Below are 14510 nucleotides of genomic sequence, written 5' to 3'. Positions count from 1 at the left end.
ATCATATTAAATTAAATTTATTAATGAAAATCGAAATCTCGAATTATACATTATTATTTAGAATGATAATTTCTGGATGCAACTTGATAGATTCCCTACACATATGATATTCATTTTAATATCTCTAAACTTCATTCAAGATTCGCATTCTTATCTTCAATCTGAACATTTCTCTGAATGTCAATTGTTATATTCAAATTAATTCATCGAATTTTAAGATTTTGAACTGAGATCGAGTAAATTTTGTAAATTGAGAACATAGAAAAGTGAAATTCTACTATAGCAGTTAAGGTGACGGAAATCTGGAACAATGTGGGTGTTTACGGGCTTATAAACCCGACTTCTGAATTATAAATTAGAAACATTTATTTCTACCGTTTGTGTAAGAAGTCAAAAAGTACTTAAAAAAAGCTACGACTCACGACTTCTACTTATTTCACAAACACTTTTATCACTTATAAATTTTAACTTGATTCTAATTTTTACTTCGCTTTTTTACATTAAGCAATAAGCACTTATTTTAAACTCACCCAAACGATCCCAACATTCATCCAGGCATTCATCCAGGCAGATTAACGAAGTTGTACAAATATGTTTATGAAGTTGTACAAATATGTTTATGACCGAGTTTCAATTACACAAGACCGCCGATTTTATAGCGATTGGACTGAATTCGAATGAATTCCAAGGATAAGGCGGTGTGATTTATTAATTAATATATTATCATTAACAAATAATATAAACTAATTAATATGGGTAAATAAATAAATAAATTATTATAATATATTCACATATAACTTCTAATATATTGTATTGTTATTAATTATTATAAAAGTCAACATTATAAGAACTACTAAGAGGCCGTTTGACTGTGATTAAATAAATATTTTTTCCTCAAAGTAAAACGAGTGAAGTATAAATTATTAGAAGCTAGTTAAGTTTTATAAGTGATTAAAGTGTTTGAGGAAATATTAGAAGTTATCAAACTAAAGCCGGGAATCCTACCTTTTTTATAAATGATTCTCGACTTTTTACGCAAAATCTATATCTTTTAACAATGTTTTATATACAAGTATATACCTTTTTAACAGTGTTTTTTACGCAAACTATATACTTTTTAATAATGTTTTATATACACTATTATTAATGGACAGTTATATAGTTTAAAATATTTAAAAAAAGATATATACTTTTTATATACGGATTTTAAACTATATACTTGTCCATTGAAAACACTATTATTAATATCGGCTATAATGATGAAACTTACTCCGTCATGCTTTGCAGTTTGCACAATACAAATCTAGTAAGAAGTATACACCCATATAATCTGAAAATGGCGTTTAAATCTTAATTTACAGACCTAGAAGACAGAGTATGGGTATATAACATGTGGCAATTAAACCACGTCCGGAGAAAAGTAACAGAACAGAATACGGTGTGCCCGGTCAAGATCGACATTAAACAAACAGATTACTTATCAGAAATTCGCGGCTAAACACAAATCAGCATCAATTAGGCTGCTACTGACTTTAGAGACACGTATTTTATCTTTAGTACTACACCGCTTCCATCCCTCTCTCCAGAATCACGCTTTTCCCTCTCGCTCTAGAATCCCATTCTTTCTCTCCATAATTTGTTTTTGACTTCTTATTAAATACTCTACATTTGTTTATCTTTTATATTTATCCACCACCATCACCTTACTTTTAGGCCTTTAAATACAAACCCAACACATTCATTCACCCTATTTGCATTACTTCTCTTCCCCCTCTTAACATCCTCTCTTTTATTCTTCTCCCCACTACATCGAATCACTACTTTCATGGCCGTTGAAGCCAGACACATCAACATGAATATATTTCCTCAGCAAATCATCACAAACAGGTAACGGAGATACAGCATGCGCGTAATCATGTAGTCATTTACAATATGCACATAAAGATCATAGATGTCTGATTTTGAATTTTTTTTAATTTTTGCAGAGAATTTGTGAATTTGAATCAAGGAAACAACTACGGATACGACAATAGTTTTGGCGCAATGGCGGAGGATTTGCTACCGTTTAATCAGTCTGTGATTGAGGCCAAAAATTCAATGAAAGCGGAGAGTGGCCTCACTTACAATAATTTTTCATCTGCTCCGCGAAAACGCTCCCGAGACTCGATGAACGAGTTGAACCGAGTCATTGTTCCGCAACAGCATTCTCATCTTCACGAGTTCGAACAAAATTTCCCTATCCAGATCCAACAACAGCAACACCTCGAGATCGATCAAATCATCGCACAACACGTAAGTACTTAAAATAATTATTTGACAATTCAGTTTTAGCGTGAAAACACGTGTGGAACGAAAGTTCTGACTGGTGTATATTTTTGTGAATGTGCAGACGAAGAAGATAAGAATTGAAATAGAAGAAAGACAAAAGCAACAAGCGAGAATATTGGTATCGGCGATAGGAGAAAGAGTGATGAAGAGATTACGAGAAAAAGACGAGGAGATACAGAAAATAGCTAAACTGAATCACGCACTTCAAGACAGAGTGAAAAATTTGTTCGTCGAGAATCAGTTGTGGAAAGACCTCGCACAAACAAATGAAGCAGCCGTGATGTCACTGCGCTGCAACCTGGAGCAAGTGCTGACGCAAGTTTCCGATGAGCGGCAGCACTTGGTGCCTGGGAATGTGGAGGAGGAAGCGGAGTCGTGCTGCGGGAGTTGCGGTGGCGATGAGGAGGAAGTGAGTGTACGGCGGCGCGTGGGGAACACGATGTGCCGGAAATGTGGGGAGCGGGAGTCGTGTGTGTTGTTGCTGCCGTGTAGGCATTTGTGTTTGTGTACGGTTTGTGGGACCACGTCGCAGTCCACGTGTCCTGTGTGTAATTCAAGCATGACTGCCACTGTGCATGTCAATCTTTCCGATTAAATTATACTCCAAATTCTTGACATTTATGTATAGACTAACTGTAATTAAAAAGTTGATTTTATGCTTTGTTCAACTTAACTCGTGTTTATTCGAGTATTTCTTATAAATTCAATTTCTCTTAAATTACATCACGACTACATATAAGATATAAGTAAAGTATGATTATAAAGAAGTTGGGTGAGTATAAATTAAAAATGAAAGTAGTCCGAATATATCACATGTGAAGCTGAATGGTCCAAGAAACATAGTGGGTGTTTGGCGGGGCTTTTAAGCCCCACTTCTGGACTTTTAAGTTAGAAGCACTTATTCGTACCGTTTGTGTAAAAAGTCGAGAAGCACTTATAAAAAGCTTCGATTCCTAGCTTTTGTTTCACGACTTCTACTTTTTTCCCAAACACTTTTATCACTTATAAGCCTTAACTAACTTCTAACTTCTACTTCACTTTTTTATTTTAAGCAAGAAGCACTTATTTTAAGCTCACCCAAACGGCCCCATAATGTAAGTTGTACATAAGATTCAAAGTTGAATCAAGTGGTTGGATTACTGAGATAAAAATGCGGGACAAGATTAGATGTGACGGTATGTTTAAAATTAAAGTTTGGTGCCAGGAAAATTCAAATAAGAAAAGGATGAGCGATATGACTTTGTCAAGGGTCCTCAAAATGAGGACAATTGATGAAGAATGGGGTGGCTCAAATTGACTAAATGCCAAGAGAATATCAAAAATCTTGTCCATCATCTAAATGGGGGGATGGCTTTCCACCATAATTGCTGGCCCCTAGTCCTCCTTACCAGCCAGGCGTGCTGGTTAAGATAGGTCAATTTTGTTAATTTAGCCTTTCAATTCACATTATACATGGAATTGACATCTACTGTATACATTAAAGTTTGTTTGGGTTGAGTTTCTTACTCTTTTCTTCTAGGCAACTTCCATATATTTATGACAAAATCACAAGTGGTGTACTAGATTAGACTTATCTTCGTTGTTTATTAGTGCATCATTAAGGCCGGATTACAACTCAATACATAACATGAAACACGGAGTTCATTTTTTAGCTTAATAAATACTCAACTGCTTGTGAAACATTGAAACTTCACCACACTGATATAATCTAATTTTTAATCAGCGAATTTTTAATTTCCACTCATATGAAAGAATTGTTATTATGAAATACCAAATCTAAATAGTCGAACCTGAGACCTCTACTAAAGCTGAAATCATATTTACCACTTTATGTCATTACGTATAAATTTTGTATTATATAACAAAGATGTGTTGGTCAATGTTACAGCACTGATCCATAATGTAATGAGCAGTTAAACATTTTACGTCCATAATTGAATGATGCTGTGTATCACAACTCACAAGGCTGGCATGTATCTGATAATGTCGGAGTGAAAGGCGAAGATAATAAACACTGACGGTGGCTCCACCACGTGTGAAGGCCACAGATCTTGATATTTGCATGGAAAGAAGGAGAGGGGTCAGAAAATAAAAATCATGGGTCAGGTCATATATGTCAGATATAGAAAAGAAAGGCAGCTAGCAGTACGTTCATTCAAGACGTAAAAAAAGGACCCATGAATAACGCCGGGCGTGGTACAGATGAGAGGAAGAGAACAGTACAAAATACAGGACGTGAATAATAATAAAAATCATTATTATATTCAAGACTTGTCCAAGTCCAAGAAGGTGGTATCTGCTTTAATTACGTAACGTGGGAGCGGCCGCGTACGGGGGTGGTGGTGGGCATTCATCATCAGTGTCAGTCAGGACGTGAGGATGAGAGATGCTTTGTTCGAGAAAGTATCACAAGAACAATACGAGTAGTACTACCTTGCTAGTTTTACTACTGCCGCTCCTACTTTAACTCTACTGCTACGCTTTCCTATTTTTGGTTAGCTACGGTACATAAAGTGAACTGCGTCAATTCGTGTTTTACAGTCTGTGTGAATAGTGTGATTGGCAGGTTACTCTGGGTGTTAAGTATAAATATAAATGTTATATTAATTTTTTAACTGCAAATTTAATTTGTTTATATAATTTCATACTCCCTCCGTCCCAATTTATTTGTCTTATTTGACTTTTTATGATCACATTGACCAAATTTTGACTGAAATTTACATATATCAAATAATTAATAAAAATTATGAAAAATATATTATTAGAATCTACATCTATTCTACTTTAAAATGTATTTTTTCAATTTTCAAGATTATGTAAGAATAATTATTAATTATTACACTATTTCACTTTGTGATGTGTTGACAATTATAATTTAAATTTTTTTGGTTTATATTTTAAATAAATTATATTATTATTTTGTTTTAACATGGGAAATTGAATATTGGAGTGCTGATTTTGATTTTTGTTTTACTATATAATTATAGAACAAGATAGGACACGTTGAGGGACATGCTCTTGTATTTGAAATTTTTATAACACTCTTTCTTATTTATAATAATATATTTTTTAGTCTAAGCATATATTTTATTGGAGCTTATCATCAATTTAAATGACCCGTTTTCAAGTCGTATAGAAAATATCCAGACAAATTATTAATGATTAAGTGAAAGCGATCATCTCCTCGCAAATCATGCTGAGTTTCAAGTGTACGATACTTACCAATCCGACAATCCTTGCTGCTCACTCTATAGTTGAGAATTGTGAACTGCTAACCAGATTAGATATAGAATGATACTCCCTCCGTCCCGGTCATTTGTATACAAATGGCTGAGACACGGAGACCAAGAAATTGGGTAAGAAATGAGTAAAGTTAGATGAAAAATGGGTATAATGGTGGGACCCATTTATATTTAATAGTAGATTTGAGATAGTTATGGAAATTAGTGGGTGTAATAGTGTTTATATTATTATAGAATGAAGATAGTGGAAGAAAGTAGTTGGTGTAATGATGTTTTATATTATAAAAGTTTATTACTTTTAGAATGTATACAATTGATGGGACGTCCCAAAATGGAAACTGTATACAATTTATCGGGACGGAGGGAGTATAGTTTATAAAAAAAAAAAAAGATACAGAATGATATAAACTAATACTCACATGACCGTCCAGGAACTATGCGCCTAATTATATGTTCTTCCAGGTATCTAGATTTGAGATTTAACTACCCAAATTATAAAATGTAACTTTGCACATGTCATTTGTGGTTGGCACAATTATTTAAGGAGTACTTCGTCTTATTTAGCTACTATAATATTTATTCTGAGCTCAAGAATGTTTGAAATTTAATACTTAACTGAGGTTTCATAATTTTCATTCCAACAGACATATGTGGGGGGTGAGATTAGGTTAACCTTGCATCAAATTAATATACTTTTTAAAATAATCTTACAGTTATTAAATTGGATGTAAATTTTGTAAAATGATGTGATACCAGCATTGTGACAGTTTGAAATAATTTGACTGAGGATAATAATATATACAAATATTTGATATTTATTTATTTATTACTCAATCCGTACCTGTATCATTTTCCTCTTACTAGATTAGAGTATAAGAGATTACTGTACTAAAATACAACGTGATAACGTGCATACAGAAAGAATACTTCCCAAGTTCCCAGTCAAAGCGAAACTGGAATCACTGTTTAGCTACTCATTATTTTAATTTTATACTCCCTCCGTCCCAGCCAATTCTTTACGTTTGGTTTGGGCACGGAGGTTAAGAAATATGTATAAAGTAGTGGAAAAGAGGAAGAAAAGTGGGTGAAGTGGTGGGACCCGTCAATTTTTAATGAATAAAATAGAGATAGTGGAGTAAAAGTAGTGTGAAAAGGGAGGAAAAGTTGGGAAGTGGTGGGACCCATTGACTATTTTTGGTAAGTTTTGGAATGTAAAGAATTGGATGGTACATCCCAAAAAGAAAACTGTAAAGAATCTGGTGGGACGGAGGGAGTAGTTTTTTCTGCCAGCCTAAGTTATACTCCTAACTATTGTTATTAAACAAAAGGAAAACTCAAATATACCCCAAGTGTCGCACACCAATATGGTATGGATTTGACTTTTAGGCCATCTCCAGCAGTTGTGATCCAAAAATTCAAATTTGGATCATCAACTGATCCAAATTCTGATCCAAATTTTGGACCAGCTCCAGCAGCGTGATCCAAATTCTGATCAAATTACTTTTTATATATTATATTACATAAATTTCATATTAAACTATACAATCTTAAATTTTAATCATTATTAACTACTTATATTATATTTAATTGCATTTTATGTATCTATTTTATGCATGTATTACACTCTTTTTTTTAATTTTCAATGAAATTTGCTTTCCTATTATTTTAAAGTTTTTACTAAAACATTAATTTTATTAGTTATTAATTATAAACTATTATTAATTAAATATTAATAACCACAAAATAATTTTAAGTCCAATAAACGAAAGATTTAGAAACAACAAAATCATTATTTTATAATAAAGTAGGTGATCCAAATTTGGATCAGTGAACAGTGGTGATCCAAATTTGGATCAGTACTATTCACTGATCCAAATTTGGATCACTTTTTGGATCACTGCTGGAGGAGAATTTGGGATAATCTGCCCAAATTTGGATTTTTGGATCACTGCTGGGTTTGCCCTTATAAAACACAATTTAAACTATTTATTTTGAAACAATTTAAATTAACTTTTATTATATCATACTTAAGTCGAATACTTAAATATAAGTCAAGCTGTTTGTTTCACGAAGTGCACTTGTTTAAAATGAAACATTGTTAATAGGAGTAATATTTCTCCTAAATTATCAAATTGACATATGAGCCGCTTCCCTATATTCCGCGAAGCATGCTTGGATGTGTCATATATGATACTATCTGTCCATTTTTAGTTGTAACTTTTGATTTTGTGTGGGTAATTGATCGAATTTAACTGAAATTTATTAATATTTTATTAATTGAAAAAATAAAAAAAGTATATCGCCAGAAATAACTTTTAATCTACTTTAAGATGTAATTTTCAGTTTTTTAAAATAATAAAAAAATGACTTATAATCTTTGGTCAAAAGTTGATCAATTTGACTAACAAAAATAGAAATGTGACAACTAAAAAAGGACGGACGAAATTTATGATATATGTGGAAGACTTGGTAATAAGAAATTAATAGTGCTGTTATTCAACATAAACAAAATCTATACTCCTGTTAATATATTTTAATATATATAATATTTAAATATTTTTTGTTTTAATAAATATTAATAAATCACCTATTTTTTCTTTATTTTCTTTCTCTAATAATTTTATAGGACGGAGGGGTAACAGTTTATCTAAACTATATAAAAAAGATAAACCTACATGATAAAGGTAGAAAGCAGAAATGATGGAATAGTTATGTGTGAAGATGTACTCACAAGTCGCAGCCACCCCACGCCCAAAGTTGGAGATAAAGAGAAAGGCATAAATAATGACAGATAAGTAGATAGATAGATATGTATCGATAGATACACGACATGTATTGTACTGTATTTATATACGCATATAGCAGGATTTACTAAATCATGGGTCACCTGAAAGCAACATCTTATGATGCAGATTTGTTGTTGTGGAGTGGGACCATTATATCAGGACACATTTGTCTCTCTATCACCAGCACATTCACTTTATATACTGCTCATATTTTATTTTATTTTTTATTCGCTCCTTGTATGTTCTGTTAGTACTTTCTTTCTTTTTCTAATTATTTTATCATCATATACTGCAGTCCTCTTGTTATTTATTTACTTATTTATTATTCCAGCTCATTAACTCTCTCACAAGCTACTGGTACTAGTCTATTATATTGTGCCCAAAGGGAAGTGATCATCTCGAGTAAGGCACGTTTGGTGGTTTCAGAATTTAACATTACTTTAACTATAATCATGTTCATTGGTAATCAATCAATCCCTGTCACTGTCTCTGCTATGTGATGATTTTAAATTTTATTATTTTATTCAGTAAATTATCTTCTCTGGGTCTCTGACATTTTTGAGTACTCCATAATAGTATAGGGCGAAGTACTACTATTTTTAAGAACGTCTTGCGCACGCTGTTGGTATCATAATGCTCCAAAAACTATTTTGACTCGTGAGAATTTCAAGTCGAAGAGATAATCGAGTATTTGACCCGTAATAACAGTTGACTAATTTATTTATGAAATTCAAACAACTGTATTCCCCCCAGTTTAAGAAATGTAACATGAAATTATGAATTCAGATATTATGACTTTAAAATTTCTTATTTATATTTATTATATTATTCATGAATATTTTGTTGAAATTATTATTCTTAAATATTTAATTAATTTTTTTCAAAACTTCCGAAAATAGTTCAATCTTAGATATTTGAGTTATACATATTGGATTCACTCAATATTAAATAAATATTATAAACATATATCTGTATATGGACGAAGTCAAGATTTAATTTAATATATAAACAGAGAATAATTATCATTAGAAATAAAACCTCAAAATTTTGTAATTTTCGATGTTGAATATAAAATTATACATATCAAACTTATTACCAAACACTACTATTTTTTTTGAAAATGTGCTCATATATATAAATTTTATTTTATTTTTTTAATAAGATATACTTAAGTCTCCAATGCCCGCCGTATTTGCCTCTATCGATATCATATCAAGCAAAAATCTAACAAATATCTAAATGAAACTCATTCAGGTATGTATATCATTATCAGGCTTTAATATTAATAGATATTTAAATTTAATCCATGGATGTGTAGAAATAGGCACCTGTGAAGAGGCTTGAATCCGAGTTTTATGTTAAACCAAATTCACATATTATTTTAAGTGTTTAAAAATGTACCAACAAAATTCATACTCTCAAATGGTTTTTAACAGCAGGTAAAGAACTTGGATTAATCTTATCGCGAAAAATAAATGTGAACTATTTTGCAATGATCTTTTTGTATATAACAATCAATGATTCTCTTGGTATGCATATGCGAAAGAAAAATTTATAGGCAGCTTATAAGTTACGTATATACAGGTCCGAAGTTAGAAGCTTCTCCTTGATATATCCACCTACGAAATTACTTGTTTATTTATTGGTAATATATATAATCCTCGACTATGAGAAGTCGTTCTTTGAACATAAACCAATCCGGTTGTTTATTAAGTAGCTTTCACTTGGTGTTAATCTAACATATCTTACTTGTTCTTGGTTGAACATGAAAGATGGTTTGGAAACCAGCATTTGGGGTTTTCTAAACGCCAGTGAACGTAATGACATACTAGCTTAGCTCGTAGTAGTTTACAAGATAAAACAGATAAAGAGAAAGGAGCTAGGCTGAAAATAAAATATCGGAGACATCTATTTTGGAATATTTAGATTAAGCACCTTAGTTTCGGTTAAATAAATCATCGCGTGAGTCATTTTTCCTCCTTTTCTTGTACACTCCACACCATAATACTACATCCCTCTACTTCGACCTCTTGTGAGAAACAACGTCGATCAATTTATTTAAGTTCGCCTCGCAACGATACAAAAATTGCCGACATATCTAAGTTTCATCTTATATTAAAATTAATTAAATATTGTAGAGATGAATTCGGATTTATTTCTTCCCGAGGATCCTAGATTTAAACTCTTATATTGATGTTATGATTGGCTATAATAGTTGATTGAATTCAATGCATAAGATATTACGTAAAATTTGTTAAATTTGTAGTATATTGGGTTTTGATGGTATTAGTTATAATTTAATAATAATATTTTACTAATATTTTAGATTGTTAAAATATGATATATTAGTTTAATATGATAATATATAATGTATTTGATTTTTCAGTTTGACCATTTTTAATCAAAAATTTGCATTCTGCTAATTTTCGATTCTAAATCAGCTTTTGACTTTCAATTAGTTATTTTTCAGTTTGACCATTTTTACATATTTTCATGAGTTCTTATTCAAAAATCAAGTTAGTAATGTTATGAAAAAATTCCGGAAATGAGAAACGCAAAAAAATCGAATACTCTATAAAATGGATCAGAGACAGCAGAATCTAGAATGAAACGAAGCTGCGAAGCATATTTCTTGAAAGCACTGGGCACTATCGCACTGCCGCCCTCAAACAAATATTACTAGAAAGAGGGCCAATTGTTGAAAGTCGAATCTCCTTTGTTAAAACAAAAGGGAAATATTCAAGGTATATATTATAGAGATCGTAAAGAAGCCGCATGTCGACATCACTTTTTATAGTCGGTAAACTGTTGTGCTTAATGTAAAGTACATATTCAATCTAACCTTAGTTTTGTATCATTGATTTGGCCTAATGATGCCGCTGATTTAATTAAAGAATCCACCATATCTCATATCCCATCCACTTTACTTTGTGTGAATAAACAAAACTGAACTCGTTGCATTGTGCTACACCCACCCAACACATGCTTGACTAAAGTTCATACACAAGATTTTAAAATCTCAAGAATCAATCCAGTGTATTGTCATGGAATCACTTGTCCATGTTCCTATTGTCACTGGTGGGCCCTGGTTCAGTTGTTCCTCTCTCAACTTTTGTTAATCCTCCAGATTAATGTTATCAACGAGTTAATTAATTAATGTAGTGAGATTGGTAATGATCTCATGACTTATTGTGCACCACTTGCCAAGTCTTTTAGGGAAAATTACAAGTATTAAGTACCTGTCAATCCCTGTTATTTGGATCCCAATTAGTGGAGTTTAACATGCAAGTTGCCGCCCATTAGCATATTTGGAATTAGGTTTTAGTGAATTTAAGCGTGGAAGTTAAAAAGAATGGTTGTTTACAACTATGCATCACTTGGGATAACTTATAAAATGATTCTCGATACGTCTTTGATGAGCTCATTTTAAATATTTGGAAGTCAAATAAGTACCATTTGTAACAGGATTAAATGTTAAGAATGCATTATTGATTTGATCATTGATGTCTCAATTAAAAAAAAGTAATAAAAATCATTAAATATATATAATTGAGAAGATTAATTAAAGTTATTTCGTAAAAAATTAGATCTAAATTAATTTAATTTGTTTTTATTAGCATGATAATTAGTTTAGAATAGAAGATATATAAGAACAAAAGTTTCTTAATCAGGATAATTAAAATATTGGAGTGCAATTAGGGGAATATTGAAAGTATCAAGTGTGATGGAAGACCTCAAGTGACAGTGAAGGGGAGCGTTGAACAAGAGAGAGAGAGAAGAGCGAAAGATGTTGTTGTTTGTTGGTGATATTATAATAAGTAGCAGGGGAAGGAATAGGATGATGATGAGAAAGGCGTGAATAATTAGGAAAGGCAGGTCAGGTATGTCACATGAGCACCCATTCAAGACACTAACCTAACTAAACAAACCAATGCTGACCCAGCTCATATTTATACTCCTCTTTCTATCACCTCATCCCACATGGCATGACTCGTCCAATTTATTCACACCTCTCTCCCTCAATCTCTCTCTCTCTCTCCATATATCAATTCCCACTTGGATTGTACAGTACGTTGTCATTCCGGCCCATGTCCTCATTTACTAATATCCGTGGGCCCCATTGTGTGTGTAAAAGGAAATGGAAAGGTGTGTCATAAAAGTAGCCCACTTGAGGGGTTTGATCCATTAATATTCCGTGCACTTATCAGGGTCCAATACTCGACAAAACTCATTTCAGAATCCAACTTCGTGTCAGTCTTGTTTCCATTCCTCTTCACAAACTTCTCTTTCACCCCCTCTTTCATAATACCTTCATTTTTGTACACCGACTTGTGCCGTGGAAATATTCGTTACATAATTTCAATATTTTTTTTATACATATAACACCGATCAAATCAAAACTCTTAATCTAGTTAAACATTCATATAATTTGTTATTTTGTCCTAATGAACTAATTGGAACAACGGTTGGGACACGTCTACTACAGCCCACGTCTATTCACGAATCGATGTTGCTTGTTCTCTTTTCTTACAACACATCTCTTTACATCATTGGTCCCATTCCATTAGACCACTAGCCATACATATATGTGTAAGTATAGCATGGAGAAAGGGGATGGGGCACATACAATATACTAGTATAATCTAAAGTGACGCCGTGACGGGAATTCGATTTGTGGGAACCTTGATGAGTATGGCATGACTTTACTTTATGGCAAAATAAGTTGTAAAAGATAGTGGAGTAGAGATAAAGTGGAGGGGATATTGTACCTCTTATATGCTTACTCCCTCCGTCCCAATGAATTGTATACAGTTTCCTTTTTGGGACGTCCCATCAATTGTATACATTCCAAAAGTAGTAAACTTTTATAATATAAAAAATCATTACACCAACTACTTTCTTCCACTATCTCCATTCTATAATAATATAAACACTATAACACCCACTAATTTCCTCCACTATCTCAAATATATCATTAAATATAAATGGGTCCCACCACTATACCCACTTTTCATCTAACTTTACTCATTTCTTACACAATTTCTTGGTCTCCGTGTCCCAGCCATTTGTATACAAATGACTGGGACGGAGGGAGTATTTATTTTCATAGTTGAATCAAAATCCAATAAAGTTGAGACATGAGAATGTAAAGACTAAAGGAGGGGTTGATGGATACAACAAATCATTCCATGTGAAATGCCTACATCATTTCATCATCTTACCACTTTGGATTTTGTGAGATTTTGAGCTGGATTTCTAGTGCAAATCCATTTCCCATTCTTGCAAGAAATCATGGTGTCTTGCTTTTTCAAGTTGTGAAATGTAATCCTAACAATCCAACACTACTCAACTACCAAATATTAATGGCTAGTGTCCACACATGGCATGTATATACAAACAACCTTCTCCATGTGGAATTGTGTTAGAATTGATGGGAGGTTGAGAGCCTTGTTTTAGCTCATAACCCAAGTGATGAGACCTACGAAAAAAGATAGGGGTGTTATTTTTGTCTTGAATTTAGTTGTCGAACTCCCCTAGACTACTATCTCAAGTTACGATAACAACAATTTTTTTTAGTGAAACAGGTAAAAAAATGTTTGATAAATATAAAATTTTCTGAATTAGAAAAAACAGGTTTATATGTTTTTGAAAAAAATAATATTTTTCAGTTTTTTGCTAGAAGTTATAAGTTTTATAGTGTCCAGTGTTATTTTTTATAGGAGTGTTTTTTAATGAAACAATTGAGGGGGTTTGAATACAACTCAAAATTTGCATAGAAAAACTAAATGGAAAACAGAACTCGAAAAATTCAAGAACACAATCTTAAAATATTTCGTCCGTTGCAAACCTCTATGATTGTGTAAAATTAAATAATGTTAGTAATCAAACATGTATTCCATTTTTTCGTGACACGGGTTAACTCAATTGTCTAAAAATGTAACGAATTTTATTAAGCAATTGTTATAGGTCAAGGCAATAAGAACATGTATTTATTAAAATCCTAACACTGTTTACTCAAAAAAATGATCAGATGCATCTTTTGTGACTTCAAAAAAATTACTGTAAAACTATCCCCTGCCAGCTTACATATTAAATCTTGTTTTCACCAATACAAGTACTAGTATGTTTGCCCGCGTTGCGGGTGGAACAATTA

At 32.2% G+C, this 14510-nt stretch overlaps 1 protein-coding gene across 1 annotated transcript; it reads left to right on the top strand.

Annotated features, from left to right (window-relative positions):
• Positions 1 to 1712: 1712 nt before the first annotated feature.
• LOC108206585 (BOI-related E3 ubiquitin-protein ligase 1) lies at positions 1713 to 2996 on the top strand. The gene is made up of 3 exons (XM_017376933.2): positions 1713 to 1887; positions 1986 to 2292; positions 2390 to 2996. Exons 1-3 carry the CDS (start codon positions 1826 to 1828, stop codon positions 2921 to 2923), a joined length of 903 nt encoding a protein of 300 aa, XP_017232422.1. The 5' UTR covers positions 1713 to 1825; the 3' UTR covers positions 2924 to 2996.
• The last annotated feature ends 11514 nt before the right edge of the window (positions 2997 to 14510 follow it).

Source organism: Daucus carota, chromosome 2 (assembly GCF_001625215.2).
Source record: "Daucus carota subsp. sativus chromosome 2, DH1 v3.0, whole genome shotgun sequence".
Lineage (NCBI taxonomy): Eukaryota > Viridiplantae > Streptophyta > Magnoliopsida > Apiales > Apiaceae > Daucus > Daucus carota.
Note: the sequence above shows the minus strand (reverse complement) of the source record. Positions and strands in the feature narration are given on the sequence as shown.

Excerpts from the sequence above, each read along its gene's own strand:
- LOC108206585 (XM_017376933.2), top strand. The coding sequence starts at position 1,826 with ATGGCCGTTGAAGCCAGACACATCAACATGAATATATTTCCTCAGCAA. Across the intron at positions 1,888-1,985 it reads CAGCAAATCATCACAAACAG|AGAATTTGTGAATTTGAATC; the intron begins GTAACGGAGATA and ends TAATTTTTGCAG. Across the intron at positions 2,293-2,389 it reads ATCAAATCATCGCACAACAC|ACGAAGAAGATAAGAATTGA; the intron begins GTAAGTACTTAA and ends GTGAATGTGCAG.